The 25109-nt window shown below is 43.5% G+C and overlaps 1 protein-coding gene across 1 annotated transcript in view; it reads left to right on the top strand.

Moving 5' to 3' along the window:
- Nucleotides 1-2695: 2695 nt before the first annotated feature.
- The window catches only part of KCTD8 (potassium channel tetramerization domain containing 8), a 225698-nt gene continuing 203284 nt past the window's right edge, over nucleotides 2696-25109 (top strand). The window contains exon 1 of the mRNA XM_075334034.1: nucleotides 2696-3830. Within this exon, the coding sequence (XP_075190149.1) occupies nucleotides 3032-3830 (799 nt within the window). The 5' untranslated portion in view covers nucleotides 2696-3031. The remainder of the gene's footprint in view (nucleotides 3831-25109) is intronic.

The raw sequence follows: 25109 nt of genomic DNA, 5'->3' as shown, positions 1-25109 counted from the left end.
TGTTTGGTCCATTTCCTCACGTGCCGGAGACACGGGCACATGCAGACCCATCAAAATCAATAGGTCTGTGCTCACGTCCGTGTTTTGCCATAGACCGTGTGTCCGTGTGGCGCATATGTGTGCACGTGTGCTCAACACGTAGACATGTCCGTTTTTCTCTGGCATCACGGGTCTCACACGGACCGCACATGGACCGCACAGATGTGATCTGTGTTACACGCACCGGGGAAAACACACGTACCTGTGAAATAAAAAGAATTTCCATACTTATCTTCTCCAGCCCTCCTGTCTCTGCCGCTGCTGTCACTTGCTTCCAACCCCCGCTCATTATGCTCATGAATATTCACTCCACTGCGGGCCAGAAGCAGCAGCAGCGGGGAGGCGGCAGGATCGGAGACCGAAGATCAGCACCACGGACAGCAACGCCAGGGACAGGTGAGCAGAAAGTTTCCGTTCTCCATGTGTTATCACGGATACCATACGGAGAACACACGTGTGCCACAAACATAGGACACGGAGGGCAAAACGCACCTTTGACACGTCAGTGAAAAACGTGTGTGATTTTCATGGATGTATGAAGGAGGTCTAACATGTATTTTAGGCACTAGCTTCACTGTTCCCGCCTTCTGGCATATAAATAATTAGCAGGAAGTGAGCGGTCAGCAGCAGCTCTCACTCATACGTCTGTAAAGAGAGAAGCCGGCAGTGATTAGGTGCGTGGATCGCGTGACGTAAAAACCTTATGTAACCACCGGGAGAGGGAGTGCTGATACTGCTGGAACAACTCCGGCATGGGAGGAGAATAAAAGCTTTTTTCATTGTAATGGGGCCAAACATGGAGAATGAGAATGGGTTATCCAAGTGGTGGACAACCCCTTTAAGCCAAATGATAAATAAGTAAATAATAATGGGTCCAAACTGGAAACCTGTATTTTGAACTGCAGAGATCTTTTAAAATGTGCAGCAAAATTATTATTAAAAGTATTAGGGTATGTCCTCACGCTGCAGTTTTATTGTATCCACAAAAATGCACCGTGGCCAAAAATACGCATCTTGTGGCGAAAAAATGCATACAAAAAATGCATGTTCTCATGGTGTGTTTTTGATGTTTTTTTTGACCATGCATTTTTGATGAGTTTTTTTTATCATCAATGGGTAAAAAATGCAGGGAAAAATGCAAAAATAATTGACATGCTGGAGTTTTGTTGCCACAACAAAACTCCAGCCACCCAAAAAAAGCAATGCGCGCACAGCAAATCTAAAAATCTCATTGACTTTCCTGGGGAAGGAAAAGCATGCAGTTCTTGGGGACTGAAGGTCACCACAAATTGCACTAAAAATGCATAAAAAACTGTAGCGTGCGAATGGGGCCTTAGGCTAAATTCACACGTGCGTATAAAAAAATTGTCCAATTTTCATCCATAAAAAACAAACGATTTTTCATCTGTATGGCGTTTGGTTTTATACATCCGCAGCTAATTAAATTTACAAGACCTAAAGCAGTTTCCTATGTTAACAATGATAAAGTATCATTAAAGATCCGATGCTATACGATTTATCTGTATTGGTTTTAATTTTTTTTTTGCACATCCATAGACTTGAATAGGCGAGTCTCATCCAAAATATGGAAGAGACTAAAGGGGGCTTTACACGCAGTGACATCGCTAGCAATGTCGCTCGTGAAAGCACCCACCCCCGTCGTTTGTGCGTCACGGGCAAATCGCTTCCCGTGGTGCACAATATCATTAGTCCCCGTCACTCGGACTTACCTGCCTAGCAACATTGCTGTGGCCGGCGAACCACCTCATTTCTAAGGGGGCGGTTCGTGCGGCGTCACAGCGACGTCACACGGCAGCCGTCCAATAGAAGCGAAGGGGCGGAGAGCAGCCGAAATAAAGTGACAGCCACCTCGTTGCCTGAGGACGCAGGTACGGTGCTGTTCCTTGTTCCTGGGGTGTCACACGTAGCGATGTGTGCTGCCTCAGGAACGACGAACAACCTGCACCCAGCACCATCAACGATATTTGGGATTAGAACGACGTATCAACGATCAACGATTAGGTGAGTATTTTTGATCGTTAGCAGTAGTTCGTAAGTGTCACACGTAACAACATCGATAACGAGGCCGGATGTGCGTCACGAATTCCGTGACCCCAACGACATCTCGTTAGCGATGGCGTTGCGTGTGACGGGGCCTTTAGTCTATGTAAAAAAGTATGTAAAAAAAAAAAATAAATCTTCTGAACATCCCAATTGTTACAAGTGCTGTCCGTGTAATGTTAGTTTTTTCATGGACTGTTAATATGGTCATTTAAACTTATATTAACATGGTCTCAAGTCTTCATGGTTTTATTTTTTGTTGTGCTGCATGTCAATAGGATTTTTGCGCCCAAGTCTCATATATTACACTATATTTGTTGCATATTTTGGTGCAGAAAACTGTAACAGTAAAATAGAGCACATCAATGTAATAGATTTCTGTGTATTAGTATATCCATAGAGGTTTAAGCAGTAAATGGAATATTGTGCTTTCTATTGCGTAGCTTTTGTTTTTTTTAGCGCTTCTGCATCGGCTCATTTAAGACGCACAAGGATCAGCTCATGCAAAAGGAACAGGCTCCTTTAAAAGACAGATGTGGGAAAAGTTTCCTGAAGCCCAGCCTGCGGTTGGAGTGACGTCAGCTCTGTTCACTACAAGCTCTCAGTGCAGAGCATTATGTGCCGCTGTCTGTGGTGCTGATGGTTGCTCTGCTCCGAAGCTGAATACTCTATAATGTGCTGCTGTCCTTGGTGCTGATCACTGCCTGCTGCAGAGACTATTTTGTGCTGTCCTTGGTCCTGATCATTGTTCGGCTGTGGGGCTACATAGACTGCTCTGTGCCGCGGTCCATGGTGCTGAAATCTGCTCTTTGTGGGGCTGGATAGAAGTCTCTGAGCCTTAGCTGAGTGCTCTGGGTGTGGATATAACTGAAAGCCATTGCACTGGACAGTGTTCTGAAGTTCCTCACTTTCTGCATGTTGATGTGGAGACATGGCTCTGAAAGATACAATCCTCCCTATCAGCGAAATGTCGTATCCCTTTCCGGATGTGGTGGAGCTGAACGTTGGCGGACAAGTTTACGTTACAAAGTATTCGACACTTACCAGCGTTCCGGACAGCACTCTCTACAGCATGTTCTCGAGGAACAATGTGAAGGAGCTTCCCAGGGATAACAGGTCTCGATTCTTCATAGACAGAGATGGCTTCCTTTTCAGGTATGTGCTCGACTATCTAAGGGACAAGCAGCTCTCACTCCCAGATCACTTTCCAGAAAAGGAAAGACTTCTAAGAGAGGCTGAATATTTCCAGCTCAGTGATCTGGTTAAGCTACTGACACCTAAAGTAACCAAACAGAGCTCTTTGAATGATGAAGGTTGTCAGAGTGACCTAGAAGAGAGCTCACAAAGCAGTGACCTGTTCAGAACTGCAGCCCTTGATAAAAAATCTGGTTTTATCACTATAGGCTACAGAGGTTCTTACACCATGGTCAGAGACAACCAGGCTGATGCCAAGTTCAGAAGAGTGGCCAGGATTATGGTATGTGGTAGAATAGCTCTGGCGAAAGAAGTTTTTGGAGAAACCTTGAATGAAAGTAGAGACCCCGATCGCCCCCCTGAAAAGTACACTTCTAGGTTCTACCTAAAATTCACTTACTTGGAGCAAGCTTTTGATAGGCTTTCAGAAGCAGGGTTTCAGATGGTAGCCTGCAACTCTACTGGAACCGCAGCCTTCGTAAACCAGTACAGGGATGACAAAATCTGGAGCAGTTACACCGAGTACATCTTTTACAGTAAGTCGCTTTACTTCTTATACAATTGCATTGATTTTTTTTCTGTAAATCCTATATATTGAGCTGCACTATAGAATCTCTCTCTTCTTTCCAACTTTCAGATCCATTTACAACGCCCATATAGCAAATATAGTAGGGTCACAATATTTTATCCCTAAATCAATGATAATGTCACAAGGCTTTTGCATTATAGATGACGAGATTGTGCTTTCTTGTTACTGATTTACGATACTTGCAGTTCTATGGGGAATTGTAGATAACATGTCCTAATATCTCTAAAGTTGTGACACTTGTCAAACTTAGCCGCCATGTCCAACAGTGTCGCCCTTGAAGAAGGTTCGAATAAATGTCTCTTAATATAAAAACATTTGTTTAGTGTTATCGAATGGTTCCTGTTTGTTTTCATCACTGTGAACATGGTGGTTTAGCTTTGATTTATTGCCCACATTAGTTTGGGCGCAAAGGATTAAACCATGTCTGTAATTCCTCTCTTTCTCATTAGCGGTAAAGTCAACACTCTCCATCTGGAGTTAGCAGAAGATGGCTAAAAAGCAGATTAGCTCTGTGGCCGGGAAGGAATCCATGACACAAATACTGTTTGCTTTTCTTATAACATATGATAGTATATAAATAGGTATTAAAATAGATTTCACAATCTTTGTATTATATTTGTTAGTGAATTCCACATTGGGTTAGGAGAATCTGATGCACGTCATGCTTTATTCATGGTATGTTTTTTTAACCCCCCTACTAGACATGCAATCATCTTTCTGCAAACCATGCCTCCAAACCATTAAATGTATCCTAAGTGTACAATAAAGGACAGTAGTTCTGCGTAATGAGGTTTAATGGTAAGCCATCTACAAGACAAACAGGAAAATACTTCAGAGGATTTTTCTGTCAAGAGTCAAGAGCCATCGTCAAACAGTTTAATGGGATTCTGAGCCTGCCGTAAAGGCTTTAAGTGAAATAATCGCATTGGTGGGTTCCAGGCTGTCCCGTGATATTGCTGTGTTAACAATTTATGTAAATTTAGTTCTAAAGTAGCAATTACTGACATAAAGAGGAGGCAAGGAGGCAACACTTTGGGAATACAATAGTTAAAGTTTAGGGAAGTGTTAGGAGTAAGAATAGGTAAGTACCGTAGTTGACTGCTGATGAAACCTTCTTCTGTGGTCTTCAGAAACAGTATGTCCACATGTAACGGGTTTGCTGCATTAACTGTCCATAGCAAATCACAGGAAAATCCACCCTAGAAAATCTGTCCCAAAATGTGTGCTTTTTTCTGCCCATTTTCATGTGGAAAACAAACAAGCACCTAAAATTAGAGATCCAAAATACTCAGCTACCCTGGGGCTTCTGTTATTGCCTTGCCTATTCCCATGCTAGTCTATGGACCAGCCAAAGAAGCCACAAAAATTTCAGGTAAAGGAAGTACAGGTTTATTTTTAGCTTTCTAGAAACTGTTTTTGTTCTTGACTTGTGAATGGAAAATTTGCTACCAGTGATAATCCAAACAAAAGTCACACAATAGGGGTTTTGTCGTGGATTTATGGGGAAAATGTGCGACAAATCCGTGACAATAATTGTCATCCTGCAGACTGGAAATATGCATCACATGTCAATTTCTGATGGGAATATTACTGCAGCATTAGACGAGATTTCAGAGTTGAAGATTTCAGATTTCAGAGTTGAAATTTCACCCTTTTACCTGTTACTGTATTGTGCTGTGGATTTTCCATGTGAAAATGTGGACTAAAATATCATCACATCTCAGCAATTTCTTACATTTGTATTAAGGGGAATCTGTCAAAGGGGTCATCCATTTTCACCCCTCCCCCACAAATAAAACAACATATATGGGCATTTAGGTCTAAATCATCTGTGTCACGATTCACCTTTCGCTCTGCTGCTTGCAGAGCCATTAGGTTTTGTCTATTGCTTGGTAGTTTGTATTTCCCGGGTCCTTGCTGATGGGCAGGGCTTGTTTGGTGCTTCATTCCGGTAATCGCCTTGCTTTACCTCTGGTCTGTTTCCACCGGAACTGCGACAGTGATCGTTCCTGCTCTGCAGTGTGCGCTTCTGCTTCCCATGAGTTTGTTCTGATCCTTGTCCTGATACCCCGACTCCTTTCACTGTCCACTGCTCCGTCTGTCTTGTCTGTGCTCCCTGACTTCCTGACCCTCCGCTTGTCTTGTCCCCTCAGTCTCGCTTCCCCCCTTTTGTACTGACGTTTCCCTTTGGCTTCTGACCCCGGCTTGCTCTCTGACTGCAGTTCTGCTCCCCATCTGTTTCTGATGTTACCTCCCAGCTACCAACCTTAGGCTTCCACGTGATTTCAGCTCCTCTTCCTCCTTTGCACTGACATGACCTCCCAACTCTGACTCTCAGCGTGTACGACTATTCTTCTACCTCCACATCTAAATACTGGTGACATGTAGTGGTCAGACTCCACATTACACCTAGGAGCTCTATATCTCTCCTGTATACCCCCTGGTGGCAGCATTACAATTTGCACCTTTATATATTTTATCTGTTCCTGTAATCCTGAAGAATACTAATGAGTAACTAAGTGCTTTAGGTAAGAGGCAGCTCCCCTGCACCTGCTTCTTTACATTTGATGATAGTTCAAAGTCTATGCAACTTCAGGTATCTGGCAGGGATGTGACACAGTGAGCGATCAATCAAGCTGAAGAGACTGCTGCTGGGCAGAGACACAACAGGACAAACTTTTGAGAAGTGCCATGTATTTTCCTTAACTTAACACCTCATTTGTATATTGAATGAAACATTGAAAGCTCAGAAATGCAGCAACAGATAGAAGATAAAAAAGTAAATATAAATTTAGCTTTCAAAAACCTGCATGCTCATACTGTATTTTCATTTCAAGGGGGTTGATCTTACTGACAGATTCCCTTTAAATAGCAAAATCTATTTTCTCAGACTCTCCTCTTTTGTACTTTTACTCTGTGTGCAGATTTATTAGGCACATAAGTATTTTGGCCATATCATCATTTTTATGAATATTGTCCATCTCCAAGCTGTATAAACTTGTTGGACAAAGCAGATCAGGTGACCTGTAATTGTGTAATGAGGAGAGTGCGGCCTAAGGATTCAACACCCTTTATTAAGCTGTGCAGAATTATTAGGCAGAGTTCTTGCTTGCCTCTGTGAAAATAAGCCAAGAAAAGAGATTTAACTGACTCTGAAAAGTCAAATATTTATAAAAGTTTTACACAGGCATACAGAACACTAGAAATTGCTTATATATTGAGGGATGATCACAGAACCATCAAAAGTTTTGTTCCAAATAGTCAACAAAGTCACAAAAATTGTGTTACTTAAAAATGACGCCCATTAACTGACAAAGATTGGAGAAGACTTAAAGATGAAGCGAGAAGGAGCCCATCATCCTCCAGAGCTGTCATATTCCAGAACTGCAACTCCCTGGAGGCCCAGAAGAACAAGGTGCTCAGACACGGCTGAGGTGTGGAAGGCGGAAACCGACCACCCCTGAGCAAGGCACAAAAGGGGAAATGTCACGACTTGGCTAAGAAATATCTGAGGACAGATTACCCAAAGGTTTTCTGGACTGATGAGATGAGAGTGACTCTGGCTGGACCAAATGGATGGATCAGTAACGGGCACAGACCTCCACTTCCTCTCAGATGCCAGCAATGTGAAGGTCGGTAGAAAATGCACTCAAAATCAAGTCTCAGATCTACTGCTAGTTTTTCGTAGACAAAAGTTTTGTCCCAAATAGTTAACAGGATGGCAACAATTGTGTTGATAAAAAATAAACACATTAAATGACAAAGCTTGGAGAAAAAAAATCAAACATGAAGCGACCAGGACCCCATTATCCTCCAGTGCTGTCATATTCCAAATTTGCAACCTCCCTGGAAGCCCAGAAGTACAAGGTGCTAAGCGCTCAGAGACAAGGCCGAGGTAAGGAAAGCGGAAACCAATTACCACTGAGCAAGATACAGAAGGGGAAACATCAAGACTGGGCCAAGAAATATATGAAGACAGATTACTCAAAGGTTTTATGGACTGATGAGATGAGAAGGACTCTGGATGGACCAAATGGAAGGGCACGCGGTTGGATCAGTAATGGGTACAGACCTCCACTTCCACTTAGATGCCAGCGATGTGGAAGATGGTAGAAGATGGACTCAAAATCAAGTCCCACACCTACTGCTAGCTTTTAGTAGACACTTTTTTGAACCAGTGGTGCAGGAAATAGTTTGCATCTTTCAAGAAAATCATGATTTTCTATGCTCCATCACTTGCTTTGAATTCTCTACTCTTCAGTTGCCAGTAATGGCTTAAAGATGAAATAATAATGACAGGGCCACCTCCTTACCTGATCTATACCCTATTGAGACCTTGTGGGCCCTTCTTATATGGGAGATTTACAGTGAAGAACAACAGTCCCCTCTCTGAGCAGGGTCTGGGAGGTTTTGGTTGGTGCTGCCCAAAAAGTTGATCATCAACAGATTAACAAGCTAACACTCTCCAAAGTATTGAAAAGAAGGGTGGGTATATTGGTCACTGATTTTTGAAATGTATTTTTGTACATTTTGAGTTGTTTGGTTATTTTTCTCACTTTAACAGATTAATATAAACAACTGAGATGGGAAAATGTGAGTTTTTCATTTAGTTGCATAATAAATCTGCACACTAAGGCTATGTCCGCACGTTGCTTTTTACCTGCTTTTTACCTGCTTTTTGCTGCTTTTTCAACTGCAGCGTTTAATGCCAAAATGGTTGTGTTCTGCTTTTCAAGCAAAATCTATGGGAATTTGGGTTTCTTGTGCGCACTATGCTGTTCAAAATGCTGCCTTTTTGTGGCAGAAATTTGGGCAAAACTCTGCTTTTCAGTTGAAAACGCAAATGGCAAAAACAATTGACATGTTGCTTCTTTGAAAAGCAGAGTTTTTGCCCAAATTTCTGACACAAAAAAGCAGCATTTTGAACAGCATAGTGTGAACAAGAAACCCAAATTCCCATAGACTTTGCTTGAAAAGCAGAACACATCCATTTTGGCATTACACGCTGCAGTTGAAAAAGCAGCAAAAAAGCAGGTAAAAGGCAAAGTGCGGACATAGCCTAATAGTTGCTCAATAATTCTGTACATATAGATATTTTCCTAAGAAAGACGACAGGCCCTTATTGTTACTTTCTTAAGTATTCAAGTTTATTAATGTTTTGGATTGATTGACAGCGCTGTAGTTGTTCAATGATAAAATTGATCATCAAAAATACAAATTACTTAAAAATTGTGCACACGTTGTATCCAGGTCTCTGCTGCTTTCATTAATTTATTTTACTATTTGTTTATCATATATTTACACATCAGTTTTGAAACAGGATTATCAGCTAAGCTCTATACAGTAAGTGCCAGTTTTCTATAATAACCATTTTTTATGGAAACATATATTCTTCTTTTTTCTACAAACACTGCCACCCTTGCCTATTGGCTGTTCCTGGTATTGAAGCTTTGTCCTAGTTCCATGAATGAGGCTGAGATGTAATAAGATGTAGGAATAAGATAAAAAAAAAACAGGGCGCGCTCCTGTGTGAACCTGCTAAAAGTGGTGAGCATAAATTAAATGCGAGGTACTACTCAGCTCGATGATTGTGCACCCCTGCACAACTACAGTGATCGCCTGGACACTGGCACACAGAGAGATCTGCAGCTGCTGGTGGAGCACGGTGTCTCCACGTGTGGCAGGGAAGGTGTTCATCAGTTCTTCCTCAGGCTCTGTTGTCGGGTGAGTAACAATAGGTGCGGTCAGTAGACTGGCCGGGCAGGGAAGCTGGTGTACTTGAAATCAATCTCCTCCTGTGATGGAGGTGGATAGATCCTTCCTTGTCCACTGCATAATGAAAGTGAATAGATCCTTCCTGGTTCACTGCATAATGAAGGTGGATAGATCCTTCCTGGTTCACTGCATAATGAAGTTGGGTAGATCCTTCCTGGTCCACTGCATGATGAAGGTGAATAGATCCTTCCTGGTCCACTGCATAATAAAGGCGGATAGATCCTTCCTGGTCCGCTGCATGATAAAGGTGGATAGATCCTTCCTGGTCCGCTGCATGAGAAAGGTGGATAGATCCTTCCTGGTCCGCTGCATGATGAAGGTGGATAGATGCTTCTTGGTCCGCTGCATGATGAAGGTGGATAGATGCTTCCTGGTCCGCTGCATGATGAAGGTGGATAGATGCTTCCTGGTCCACTGCATGATGAAGGTGGATAGATCCTTCCTAGTCCACTGCATAATAAAGGCGGATAGATCCTTCCTGGTCCGCTGCATCATGAAGGTGGATAGATCCTTCCTAGTCCACTGCATAATAAAGGCGGATAGATCCTTCCTGGTCCGCTGCATGATGAAGGTGGATAGATCCTTCCTGGTCCGCTGCATGATGAAGGTGGATAAATCCTTCCTGGTCCGCTGCATGATGAAGGTGGATAGATCCTTCCTGGTCCGCTGCATAATGAAGGTGGATAGATGCTTCCTGGTCCACTGCTACACCATACACCTTCTCAATTGCAAAAATGCAAAGAGATAGACATTAGGAGCTAACAGAGAAAGCGGTGTACAACAGGGCGCTGCAGACCATGACTAAAGGAATAATAATTTATTATATTGCACTACGCGTTTCAAGAAATGTGCTCTCCCCTTTCTCAAAGCACCCGAGGAAGACGACAGCACAGTCCTTGAAACGTGTAGTGCAATAAAATAAATTATTCTTCCTTAATTTATGGTCTGCAGCGCCCTGTTGTACACTGTTTTCTCTATTAGCTCTGAGATGCAATAACAGACACAACCCATGGGCAATAATTGTGCTTTTAAGAAAGACTATCAGACCTGTCTTGTATTGTCATGCAGCCTCTTTAAATTGACTAAAGAATCGTGTATTCGATTAAAATGAGCATCACCCAAATATATCTACAGATGGGGCACAGACATGATTCTCAGCGCAGCAGAGCTTTCCTTATTATTATATGATCACAATGTGTTTTGTAGTGTTTGCTATAGAAGTGAAGGTAAATCTACTGTTGTACTTCATCAGTAAAAATAGCGCATTTATTCACAATATATACAATGTTGTTACTTTATGAGTTTCCTTAAAATCATTTGGACAGTACCAGGGGACTGTAAAAAAAAAAAAAATAATAATAATAATAATAATAATAATAATAAATATTAAGAAAAATGTAAATGAAAAAAAAATTAAAACTTTATGTCTGACTCTGTGGTACATGATCTTCGGGGCAGTGTAACCGATCTCAAATATGATGGAGCACTCTGGGGAATGAACATTTTTTGGCATTACTGTATATGGGAAACAGATGGGCAAAACTGGTCTAGATTTGGATGTTGGGAGTGTGTTCTGTTCAGGATTTGTAGATGCAATTTTTATCGACATTCATAGATTAATTTATAAAAATATCCACCTGATTCTAGTTTTTAAGTATTGTGCCTCATCTTCATGTTAAGGTTCAGCAATACAAGTCGCTGGAGGATTGTCTGTGTTGTCTTTTTAATTTAAAGGGTAATCCACTACAAAGCACAGTGGCCTCATCGATGTAAAGCTGTGACAGAAGGCTTTTTCGAAATACCTTCTGCTGTCCATTCAGCCTGTGAGTGGCGCTATCGCTGTCCGCTCATCCCATGACCCGGGCTGCAGTGGCCTCTGATGTCCAGTGATGTCACGTCAACTTCCGGAATTGGAAGTTAACCTGGCATCACCGAGACGGGACCCAGTCCCTGAGTGACTGGGCAGTGGGCAAAGTTTCATTGCATATCATAGCTCGGCATTGCATGTGTTTGCGGCGCTCTGCGATGGAGAGAACGAGTGAGATGATGGGCTGTGACGTTCTATAAAACTCCACCCACAGCCCAGTCTTTTGTTCTTTGTACTCACTGTACCCCATGGTCAATGTTTCCATGTATTGATAGTAGTTAGGGACCTATTCTACTAGACATAGGGGCACTTTGCACACTACGACATCGCAGGTGCCATGTCGGTGGGGTCAAATTGAAAGTGACGCACATCCGGCATTGCAGGCGACATCGTAGTGTGTAAAGCCTAGATGATACGATTAACGAGCGCAAAAGCGTCATAATCGTATCATTGGTGCAGCGTCGGCGTAATCCATAATTACGCTGACGCGATGGTCCGATGTTGTTCCTCACTCCAGCAGCAGCACACATCTCTGTGTGTGAAGCTGCAGGAGCGAGGAACATCTCCTACCAGCGTCACCGCAGCTCCCGCAGGATATGCGGAAGGGAGAAGGTGGGCGGGATGTTTACATCCCGCTCATCTCCGCCCCTCCGCTCCTATTGGCCGCCTGCCATGTGACGTCGCAGTGACGCCGTACGACCCGCCCCCTTAATAAGGAGGCGGGACGCCGGCCAGAGCGACGTCCCAGGACAGGTGAGTGCATGTGAAGCTGCTGTAACGATAACGTTCGCTACGGCAGCTATCACAAGGATATCGCAGCTGCGAGGGGGGCGGGGACATTCGCGCTCGGCATCGCAGCATCGGCTTGCGATGTCGCAGTGTGCAAAGTACCCCTAAGGATCACTAGTGCCCACATTGAGGTGGAGAATGAATAGAAAAATGGTCTGTCTTTGGATTATCCCTTAAAATGGAAAAAAGTACAATGAACTCATTGTTTGTGCTTGTAATACATTTTATACATAATAGTGTTGTTGAGAGTAATAACCTCTATTCCATTACATTCTTTGTTCAGACATTGTTTGTTTTATACCAAAATTGCATTTACTAAACTTTTTTACCCACAAAGTTTGTTTCTGCATATTTAGATAATAGATATTAAAGGGAATCTGTCAGCAGGTTTTTGCTACATCATCTGAGAGCAGCATGACGTTGGCAAAGCGATCCTGAATCCAAAGATGTATCACTTTGATTAACATGTGCAGCCATTCTGACACAATCAGAGCTTTTAGATTTAGCAAAGTAGCAGAGGTGAGTGAGCTGCCCCTGCCCACACCAGCCTCTCTATATAGATTGTACACTGAAAGTGAGGTGTCAATCACAGGAGGTGGCGTGCATGACATTGTAGTCCAGCAATGATAAATGTAGTCCCCCTGAGCCACTCAGGGCACTACAGGGAACTGCATCCTCTTGGGGATGCCAAACCTATCCGCTGGGACCTGGAGTACCAGTGCCCATACCACCAAAGCACAACTAAAATCCTAGTTCTCCACTCCAGACCGGGCATAGAGGGTTAACCATGTAAGGGGATGGTCGCCATGGAAGGAACGAGTCCCAGGATTAGCCAGCCTGATGGGAGGGGTCAGCAGTCAGTCTAGAGAAGTGAGGCACACAGAGCGGTGTGTGGACGTGCCGGAGCTGGGTCCGTGCAGCGGTGACCCCGGGGCATGGGAGAGAGTTCGCCAGGTCGGGTACCGGAGATACCGCTGGGAGCGGAGCACGCACAGGGCACAGGGCCCTAGATCAGGCACCAGTTCAACATGGCTTGATAAATACCTGCCCGGTGAGGAAACCTTCATGGACTTCACCAAACCAAATAATCCGGGGGCATCAGCAGTAAACTAGGATCGGGGATTGGACACTTACCTCCCCACAGGGTACGCACTGCCCATCATACAGAGAAGGAGAGTATACCCCCAAAAGGGACAGTCGGGCCCCAAACACTCCACACTAACAGAGAGTGCCAGAGATAGAGCAACCTGCATACTCCAAGGGACCTGAACCAGTAATCCAAGGGCCTGAGCGAGTAGAGACTGTTCAAGACAACCTGGTGTGGTCTCCGTTATTACTCCGTCACATCTCCCAGGCATGGCCCTACCTGCGGAGGGCCTAACACCATTGCTGCAACCACCACCAGCTCTAGGAGTAGCCACATTCAGCAGCAGCAGTTCTCCATCATTAACCGCAACCCGCAGATGGCGTCACGAACATTAACTCTTACCTCCCCTGTAAATACTCCCCTTTTACAAAAGAAGCCCCAGGGCATGGAACCGGGCAACGGCCACCAGAGTGACATCCCCATTTGCAACCGCCTGGGACCGAGTACCCCTTCCCTGGTCGCAACATAAGCACTAGGTGATAAAGCCTTTAGTTTAGGTAAACGACAGGACACAGCCTGATAAGAGAGGCATAGTTGATTTTTCTTTTTTTAACCCCTATAGCATGCTGTCCCCAGATTACATAGCAAAAACCTGCTGACAGATTCACTTAAAAGGGGTATTAAAAGGGGTTGCAAGAAGTTATCAATATCTTCACCATTCCCATAGAGAAAGAATGGAGTGGCTGTCAAACCTACAAACTGCTGCTCCATTTAGGAAGAAAAATGTTCTGTTCTGGCAATCAGGGAGAATCTCAGCTATCAGACCCATTAATCTGGACATAATCACTCATCTTGTGGAAAGGTGATAACTTCCTGTAAATAGAATACATCTTGTAATTTTGCTGGAAATATGCAAATTGTATTTTCTAAAGTTTAAGCCCTGATTCATCAAGATTGGTAATTTTCTCACCAGTCTTGTTGACAGTGCGTAGTGGAGTCAGACGCTCCTGATTCATGAAGAGGTGCTCGGTGGCCTGTGACTCTGTGCACCACAGTAGAAGTTGTACATCACTCCCTGACTGGTGTAAGATTTCTCCAGTAAGTATTATGAAGTAGATTAGCTGTGGCAACACATCCTCACTGTGCCCCTGTAATTCCCCAGATCTGACAAATTTGCTGTAGCTGGGAGAAACTAGCTTGAAAATGCCAAAAGTCACAACAATTTTTGAGCAACTCTTGAATTTTGCCAAAATATTGGAATTTACCCTTTACGACCAAGAACGTGTACGTCCTTTATCACCTATCTCCCATTACTGCGGGCTCCGGCGGCGATCCCATGATAATCCCCACATAGGTCTACTGATCTGATCAGTAGACATGTGTGGCAAACAGCTGCAAGTGGATATACGCCCACACCTTTTAACCTTTCAGATCACGCTGTCAAACACTGACAGTGCAATTTAAATGGCGGGGATTGCGCTGTTGCCCGACGCCAACGGCGGTGCCGTGATGCGATTATGGGATGCTAATGTGTTGCCATTGTAGCGCAGGGTCAGCTGATGACCCCTGACGCTGCCATGACTCACTTTCTGTGAGCCAAGAGAGGGCCAGCAATCACAGGAACACTGCATTTCTGCTGATCAGAGTGATGCTGCTGTGATCAGCAGAAATACACAAGCGATCGGACACTGCAGTGATAAATTTCCTTAAGGAGACTAGTAAAATGAATAGAAGAAAAATGAAAAAAGTTTAAAAAAATATGAACAAATTAAAAAAACTTGAAAGTTCAAATCACTCCCTTTTCGGCCAATTGAAAATAGAAGAGTTAACAAAAAATTAAAAATTAACATATTTGGTATTGCTGAGTTCAGAAATGCCTGATCTATCAAAATATAAAATCAACTAATCTGATCAGTACCCGGCGTGGCGAGAAAAAAATTCCAAACGCCAAAATTACGTTCCTTGGCCACCGCAAAATTTTATTTAAATGTAATAACAATGGATCAAAACGTAGCATCCACACAAAAATGGTATAATTAAAAATGTCCGCTCAAGACACAAAAAACAAGCCATCACTGAGCGCCAAATCCAAAAAAATAAGAACGCTACGGATCTCAGAAAATGGTGGCAAAAGCGCAATTCTTTTTTTGGACAAACGTCTGAATTTTTTTCACCTGCTTAGATAAAAGTAAAAGTATACATGTTTGGTGTCTACAAACTCATACCGAAATGAGGCATCATACTGACATATCAGTTTTACCATATAGGAAACACAATAAATAAAATACTCCCAAAATGATCGTGCAAATTCACTTTTTTTTGCAATTTCACCACAATTGGATTTTTTTTCTCCTTTTTCCAGTACACTATATGCTAAAACCAATAGTTTTATTCAGACGTACACCTCATCCTGCAAAAAATAGGCTCTTATATGGCAAGATTGATGGAAAAATAAGAAAGTTATGGCTCTTGGAAGAATGTGCTGAATGTGCTTCATACAATATACAGTTAATGCATAAAGTTACAGACATGAGCTAGACAGTCCAGAAACAATAATTGGTTGTCGGTTAAAATTTGGGTAAGTGGCCATTTGCTGTTGTAGTTTTGACACTTGAAGTCACGAGTTCTTTTTTTTTCTCCCCAATTTAAAGTTTTATTGATTTTAAGAAGGGAAAGAAAAAAAATATGACAGTCAACCACATTATTAAAGGGATGCTATACAAAGAGCCCCGACGATACATCAAAGCAGCAGTCACAACAACAGTGCATGTATAAATACGTAAATACATGGTTAACATGTTAAACCAAGAATAATAGAACAGAAAGGAGAAGAAAGAGAAGGGGAAAAAGGACACGATTCAGAGAAGAGGAAGAAAATGTCAGTGAAAATAAAGGAAAGAAAAGGGACATGCTGGCCGGGTCGGGTATGTCATCTGTTGGACTGTAAACTAGAAGAAGGGAATACATGACTTCTGTGGATAGTACATGCCAAGGGGCCAATTATCCAGGAGATTAATGTAGTGCAAGGAACTTTGGACCAGAGAGGAATGATTCCCAAAGGAACCACTTAGTGGCTATCACCGCAGTCTGTCCTCGTGACTGCGCCATCACCATCTCCATGCAATGTATCACGTTCACCTCCAGCAACCATTCCTCCAGGGTTGCGGGGGCAGGCCCTTTCTATCCTCATGGAATTACTGTCTTGGTGGACTGAAGGAGGTGTCCCACAAGGGATTTCTTATAGGTCTTTGCCGATACTTTGAACATATACAATAAGGCTGCCTCGGGGCGTTTGGGGACTGTGATCCCCGTGACCTCCTTTATAGCCTCTAATAGTTTCTCCCAAAAGGTTGTCAAGCTTGGGCAATACCACCAAATATGGGACATAGTGCCCCCTTGTGCTCCAGAGTGCCAGCAGGTGTCAGATATCTCAGGGCACCATACATGAAGAGAGGCCGGAACTCTATACCACCTGGAAAGTATTTTTTTTTACTGGTCTCCTGCAGTGACAAGTTCTTTTGACATTGTGTTATAAATGAATAATTGTGTCTGCAAAGTTTGAAGAGGATTCTGGATTCTAAAAAGTGTTTTTAACCCCTTCAGGCCCCCGGGCACTTTCCATTTTTGTGTTTTTGTTTTTTGCTCCCTTTCTTCCGAGAGCCGTAACTTTTTACAGCTACAGAGCTGAGAACTGCAGATTTGGTGCTTTACTTTCAATGCCGGCTGTATTCCGGCATTGAGAGGAACTGAGTCATGTTAGCTACAGGCGTCATCACATGACCCTGTGCTACCATGGCAAACACCGAAAGTCACGTGATCATGTCACGTGACTTCCGGTTGGGGCGGGGTAAGTGGCTGTCATGGCGGCGCGCATATACATATCGCTGCCAGATTTTGGCAGCGGTATGTAGGGGGTTAATGGCCACGGGTGGAAGCAGTTCCACCCACGGCTAGCAGGCACACATGTCAGCTGTTGAACACAGCTGATATGTGCGTGGATCGCTGCTGCCTGCCCGCGGCAGAGGGCGGGGCTTAACGGCACACGATCCATGACGTACCCAGTACGTCATTGGTCATTAAGGGGTTAAAGAGGACCAAACAGCAGGATTTTGCTATATGAGGTAAAGGCAGTGCCATACAGGCAATAAGATGCTGAATCCATTCATAACTGTTATAGAAAGAAGTGATGCTTGGTTCATTTAATATCCATGCTTCATCATTGCTGTATGCGATGATGAGTGTGGGGGGTTGGGTGTCGCCGCTGGCACAGGGTCCCCCTTACTCTCGAGCCCCATAGCAGCCGCATGGACTGTCACTGAACAGTGCAGCTCCTCTCTCACAGACAGCAGCCGTCTGCCTCTCTGCAGGGCGTGCGCCAAGCCCTAACCCTGCCGGGCCCGGTCGCAGACGCGATCTCTGCGACCACGGTCATTATGCCCCTGTTTTTACATAATATATATATATATATGTATATATATATATATATATATATATATATAGTACAGACCAAAAGTTTGGACACACCTTCTCATTCAAAGAGTTTTCTTTATTTTCATGAGCCTAAAAATTGTAGATTCACATTGAAGACATCAAAACTATGAATGAAAACATTTGGAATGAAATACTTAAAAAAGTGTGAAACAACTGAAAATATGTCTTATATTCTAGGTTCTTCAAAGTAGCCACCTTTTGCTTTGATTACTGCTTTGCACACTCTTGGCATTCTCTTGATGAGCTTCAAGAGGTAGTCACCGGAAATGGTCTTCCAACAGTCTTGAAGGAGATCCCAGAGATGCTTAGCACTTGTTGGCCCTTTTACCTTCACTCTGCGGTCCAGCTCACCCCAAACCATCTCGATTGGGTTCAGGTCTGGTGACTATGGAGGCCAGGTAATCTGCCGTAGCACCCCATCACTCTCCTTCTTAGTCAAATAGCCCTTACACAGCCTGGAGGTGTGTTTGGGGTCATTGTCCTGTTGAAAAATAAATGAAGGTACAACAAAATGCAAACTGGATGGAATAGCACGCCGCTGCAAGATGCTGTGGTAGTCATGCTGATTCTGTATGCCTTCAATTTTGAATAAATCCCCAACAGTGTCACCAGCAAAGCACCCCCAAACCATCACACCTCCTCCTCCATGCTTCATGGTGGGAACCAGTCATGTAGAGTCCATCCGTTCACCTTTTCTACAAAGACAAGGTGGTTGGATCCAAAGATCTCAAATTTGGACTCATCAGAACAAAGCACAGATTTCCACTGGTCTAATGTCTATTCCTTGTGTTCTTTAGCCCAAACAAGTCTCTTCTGCTTGTTGCCTGTCCTTAGCAGTGGTTTCCTAGCAGCTATTTTACCATGAAGGCCTCCTGCACAAAGTCTCCTCTTAATAGATGTTCTAGAGATGAGAATGTGTTTCCAAACTTTTGGTCTGTACTATATATACAGTGCCTACAAGTAGTATTCAACCCCCTGCAGATTTAGCAGGTTTACACATTCGGAATTAACTTGGCATTGTGACATTTGGACTGTAGATCAGCCTGGAAGTGTGAAATGCACTGCAGCAAAAAAGAATGTTATTTCTTTTTTTTTTTTAAATTGTGAAAAGTTTATTCAGAGGGTCATTTATTATTCAACCCCTCAATCCACCAGAATTCTGTTTGGTTCCCCTAAAGTATTAAGAAGTATTTGAGGCACAAAGAACAATGAGCTTCAGATGTTTGGATTAATTATCTCTTTTTCCAGCCTTTTCTGACTAATTAAGACCCTCCCCAAACTTGTGAACAGCACTCATACTTGGCCAACATGGGAAAGACAAAGGAGCATTCCAAGGCCATCAGAGACAAGATCGTGGAGGGTCACAAGGCTGGCAAGGGGTACAAAACCCTTTCCAAGGAGTTGGGCCTACCTGTCTCCACTGTTGGGAGCATCATCCGGAAGTGGAAGGCTTATGGAACTATTGTTAGCCTTCCACGGCCTGGACAGCCTTTGAAAGTTTCCACCCAGGCCAGGCTTGTCTGAAGAGTCAAGGCTAACCCAAGGACAACAAGGAAGGAGCTCCGGGAAGATCTCATGGCAGTTGGGACATTGGTTTCAGTCAATACCATAAGTAACATACTCCACCGCAATGGTCTCCGTTCCAGACGAGCCCGTAAGGTACCTTTACTTTCAAAGCGTCATGTCAAGGCTCGTCTACAGTTTGCTCATGATCACTTGGAGGACTCTGAGACAGACTGGTTCAAGGTTCTCTGGTCTGATGAGACCAAGATCGAGATCTTTGGTGCCAACCACACACGTGACGTTTGGAGACTGGATGGCACTGCATACGACCCCAAGAATACCATCCCTACAGTCAAGCATGGTGGTGGCAGCATCATGGTGTAGGGCTGTTTCTCAGCCAAGGGGCCTGGCCATATGGTCCTCATCCATGGGAAGATGGATAGCACGGCCTACCTGGAGATTTTGGCCAAGAACCTCTGCTCCTCCATCAAGGATCTTAAGATGGGTCGTCATTTCATCTTCCAACAAGACAACGACCCAAAGCACACAGCCAAGAAAACCAAGGCCTGGTTCAAGAGGGAAAAAATCAAGGTGTTGCAGTGGCCTAGTCAGTCTCCTGACCTTAACCCAATTGAAAACTTGTGGAAGGAGCTTAAGATTAAAGTCCACATGAGACACCCAAAGAGCCTAGATAACTTGGAGAAGATCTGCATGGAGGAGTGGGCCAAGATAACTCCAGAGACCTGTGCCGGCCTGATCAGGTCTTATAAAAGACGATTATTAGCTGTAATTGCAAACAAGGGTTATTCCACAAAATATAAAACCTAGGGGTTGAATAATAATTGACCCACACTTTTATATTGAAAATTTATTAAAATTTAACTGAGCAACATAACTTGTTGGTTTGTAAGATTTATGCATCTGTTAATAAATCCTGCTCTTGTTTGAAGTTTGCAGGCTCTAACTTATTTGCATCTTATCAAACCTGCTAAATCTGCAGGGAGTTGAATACTACTTGTAGGCACTGTATATATACCGTATTTTTCGGACCATAAGACGCACTTTTTTCCCCCCAAATGTTGGGGGAAAGTGGGGGGTGCGTCTTATGGTCTGAATGTGGCTGCGGGGAATGAGGGTGCTGCGGTGCAGCGGGTCATCGGGGACACGAGCAGGCTGTAGCAGCCTGCCGTGACCACGTGGACCCGCTCATTTAATATGCATGCCCATCCCCCGCCCATCCTCCCTCAGCGCTGAAGTAGGCACTGACAGGTGGGCGGGATGATGGGCGGGGGATAATCAGCCGGCCCGCATGATCACCCCTGGCAACTACGGCCTGGAGTGATCATGTGCGGCTGTATTCACTGCCCCCCGCGCTGATGATGATGCGTGTACAGTGCTCACCGTTCCCCTGCAGCATCGCTCGTTCTCCCGTCTGTGTCAGCGGCAGCGCCGCTGAGTGGAGCCATCCCCGTTACCTTGCGATCATCTCCTGTGCCGTCGGCTGGGTGGAGACTAGCGGCGCGCACAGCGATGACGTCATCGCTGTGCGCACGTGTCCACACGCAGCCGGCACAGTCACACGAGATGATCGCGATGCAGCAGGGTAACGGGGATGGCTCCTCTCAGCGGCGCTGCCGCTGACACAGACGGGAGGACAAGTGATGCTGCAGGAGAACGGGGACGGCACCACTCAGCGGCGCTGCTGCAGACACAGACCGGAGGACGAGCGATGCTGCAGGGAGTGAGGTGAGCAGAGGTGATTATGAACGTTTATTTTTTTTATGTGCCACAGGATGCGGCCATACACCAGGATGGGGGTATAATATGAGCAGGATGGGGTCATCTGAGCAGGATGGGGTCATCTGAGCAGGACGGGGTCATCTGAGCAGGATGGGGTCATCTGAGCAGGATGGGGTCATACGAGCAGGATGGGGTCATACGAGCAGGATGGGGGTCATACGAGCAGGATGGGGTCATACGAGCAGGATGGAGTCATACGAGCAGGATGGGGTCATACGAGCAGGATGTGGTCATACGAGCAGGATGGGGTCATACGAGCAGGATGGGGTCATACGAGCAGGATGGGGTCATACGAACAGGATGGGGTCATACGAGCAGGATGGGGTCATACGAGCATGATGGGGTCATACGAGCAGGATGGGGTCATCTGAGGAGGATGGGGTCATATCGGCAGGATGGGGTCATATCAGCAGGATGGGCGCATATGCCATGATGGGTTATATAGCAGGATGCGGCCATATGCCAGTATATAGCAGGATGCGGTCATATGACGGTATATAGCAGGATGAGGGACATATACTGTATATACAAGGCAGGAGGATCATTACCAGGATGGGGTACCTTGGTAGAGAATTTGGGGACATTACCCCCATAACAGTGTAGGCAGCATATCCTCGCCCCATAACAGTGTGTCATGACCACATTTTTTGCTTAAAATTTTATTTTCCTATTCTCCTCCTCTAAAACCAGGGTGCGTCTTATAGTCCGGTGCGTCTTATAGTCCGAAAAATACGGTATATATATATATATATATATATATATATATATACCCATTTTTGTAATAAAGTCCACATAACAGGAAAGAATGGGAGGGGGTGGGAGATTGTTCTCTCTCTGTGCCTAAAATGGATGCCCTCACTAGCAGGCCAACACTTATAAACCACCGATTGGCCCCACTTCTCCCCTAACTATACCCACAATGCACTTTTAAATTCCCCCATTACCATTCCCTCTACTTATTTAACCCATACCTAGCATCAATCCCTTGTTCCCAGTAAATTCCCGCCTTAACCCTGTCATGTCGGTTTCCCTTTAAAGTCAGGGCCCAGTATGACCTTTCTGGATCATATCAAGACATCCCTCTTCTGATCCCTGGGGTCAAACGGCAGTTGGGCCTTTTTTGGACCATGCAGGACACTTTGTCTAAAATGGCTGCATAGATTTTACTGGTCTTGGAAAATGGCGACACAGTTCCCAAATTATTTTTTGTACACTGAGAGGATGAGCACAATACTAAAATACTACAAGGATGGGCACAATACTGCAAGGATGAGCACAATACTATAATACTACAAGGATGGGCACAATACTGCAAGGATGAGCACAATACTATAATACTACAAGGATGGGCACAATACTGCAAGGATGAGCACAATACTATAATACTACAAGGATGGGCACAATACTGCAAGGATGAGCACAATACTATAATACTACAAGGATGGGCACAATACTGCAAGGATGAGCACAATACTAAAATACTACAAGGGGCCTTTACAAGGGGACATAGCTTACATGGTAAGGCAGAAAAGCCTAAAGACAATACAATCCTAAAGACCACAGAAAATGGCACAAGGCCTATCTCTAGATCCAACATACTATTTCAAAGTCAGGGGAGCAGCTGCAATAAGAGCAGAAAGGGGCCACTTTTACCCTGGTGGCAAATCCATTGTAAGGAGGCACACATCCCCTGAAAGTTGTGCAAAATGCCAGTCTTGATGAATTGTCCCTTAGTGTTCAGAGACCTGGGGGGTTTGCATTTGAGGGGCCTGAGTCACTAAATTGCAGGTACTAGTAATGTAATGCACTAATATTTATATGAAGGCCAATGTATGTTTAGTATCGTCATAATCATACTGAAGATGAGAATCTTATTGTGAGTTCATTTTTACCACAAAATGTACACGTGAAAACAATTCCCAAAAACTATGTGAGTATTGTGAAATTTTCAGAATTTCTCCCCATTTGGATTTTTTTCTCTATTTTCCAGTACACTATATGGTAAAATGAATGCTGTCATTCAAAAGTACAGCTCATCTCTCAAAAAATAAGCCATCATAAACGTTATGGTTGCTATTAGCACAATACATATATTATTTATAACATCCAAAAGAGCCGGTGAACACAAGAAGCCAAATTTATCACTGCATTTGTGCCTTTTTATCTAGTTTTTGGATTTTACTTTTCACCTGTCTTTCAATTGTGCCGAATTCTTCTAATTTAAGTAATTTTAAGGCCTATTTTATGTGTTCATGTGTTTATTTTTATGTTTGTCATTGTAGGTTTGTTGTTTCTAGATGTTTTTGCCCGATTCATCAATTGATAATTTTTAAAAAGTCACAAAATTTGGTACAAATTTATGCCATTTTTCCCCTAGAGTGATGTTTTTGCATGCCAGATCGTTTGGGTGGAAATTTTGCACCATTTATTAAAACAGGCTAAAGAAAAAAATAAAGCACATTTTTCATTTTGTTAAAAATCCATTAGCCGTGTGCTCTATTTCGAAGAATTGATGAAAATGGTTAATGTTCACTCCACGATATTCCCACCTAAAGACATTAGGCCTAAACTAGATGTGTCATCCTCCATCACTGTATCGGGTGACTGTGGTATTTTTCACACTCAAGTGCTTTTCCTTTCTAACTAAGGGTATGTCCGCACTCACCAGTTTGTGCCCACCACAAAACTGCACCCTGTGGCCCAAAACGGCATCCAAATGTGCATGCGTTTTCCTTGCGTTTTCAATGCGTTTTTGACAATGTGTTTTTTTCTTTAAATCTAATTGGGGAAACATAGTGATGGGTTCACCGGAGTTGTAAAAGTCCGGATCTGCGCGGTTTCAAAAGTATCAGGGTGCTGGACCCGGGCCCAAAGTTCTCAGGGAACTCTGTGTAATGATATGGGTCTGGCAACTTGGGAAATAGAAAAAAAAATAAGGCACAAATAAAGAAAATAAGAACAAAGCAACCGCTTTATACTTACGGAGTCTCCCGCGCGGCTGTAACACAGCCTCCAGGCTGCTCACTCTTCTGGGTCCGCTCATTATCGCTCATCCATATGCACTGCTTTCCCCACCCAATATTCGTTATTGGCCCATTATACTAAGCCTCGGTAAATTTTACTTTACATGCCAATTACAAAATAAACTAAAAACACATAACCAGCTTTGAATTCCACATGGATCTTAGTTTTTTTGTGTTTCTTTTTATTTTAGTTTATTATATTGTATCATAGTTATAATAATGCAAAACTGATTTCCTACAGATAACTTTATGCGGCTGTGACTTTATGGAAGTTAGATCAATGGATTTTCTACTTTATACAGTTACATGATGCTGATTGTACAGTATATGTTTATGTGTCAGATGCCAGCACTTTTTTTTTAGTCATCTTTGTGGTTTTTTTTACAGTAGGTCAGCAGTTGAGTAGCATAATGAAAACTGGAAAATCCAGATCAGCATTTTACCTATAGATATAAATATACTATTATCATTTGAGAAGGTTATTCTACACCAGAAAGCCGAAAACGTTCCAATAAATGAAACCTGACATGTTCAAAATATATTAACTAAAGATGGTGTTGTAATGCATAAAAACAATGTCCTCTCGTATATATATATATATACATATATATATATACATATATATATATATATATCACAGTGGAAACTTGGATTGAGTAACTTGGTTTGAGAGCGTTTTGCAAGACAAGCAAAGCTTTTTAAAAATTTGTAACTTGGTTTAAGAGCAATAATTTGCAATAAGAGCAAATACTCATCATTTCACCATTCTCACTTTTAGCTTTGTCCTTTCACCGCGCTCTGACCCGCTCAGTCCATTTTTCCAATTCTGACCAGTGTCACTTTATAATTTTATGACTCTGGAACGCTTCAACGGATCCCAGTGATTCTCAG

This window comes from Anomaloglossus baeobatrachus, chromosome 1 (assembly GCF_048569485.1).
Source record: "Anomaloglossus baeobatrachus isolate aAnoBae1 chromosome 1, aAnoBae1.hap1, whole genome shotgun sequence".
In the NCBI taxonomy this organism is placed as follows: Eukaryota; Metazoa; Chordata; class Amphibia; order Anura; family Aromobatidae; genus Anomaloglossus; species Anomaloglossus baeobatrachus.
Note: the sequence above shows the minus strand (reverse complement) of the source record. Positions and strands in the feature narration are given on the sequence as shown.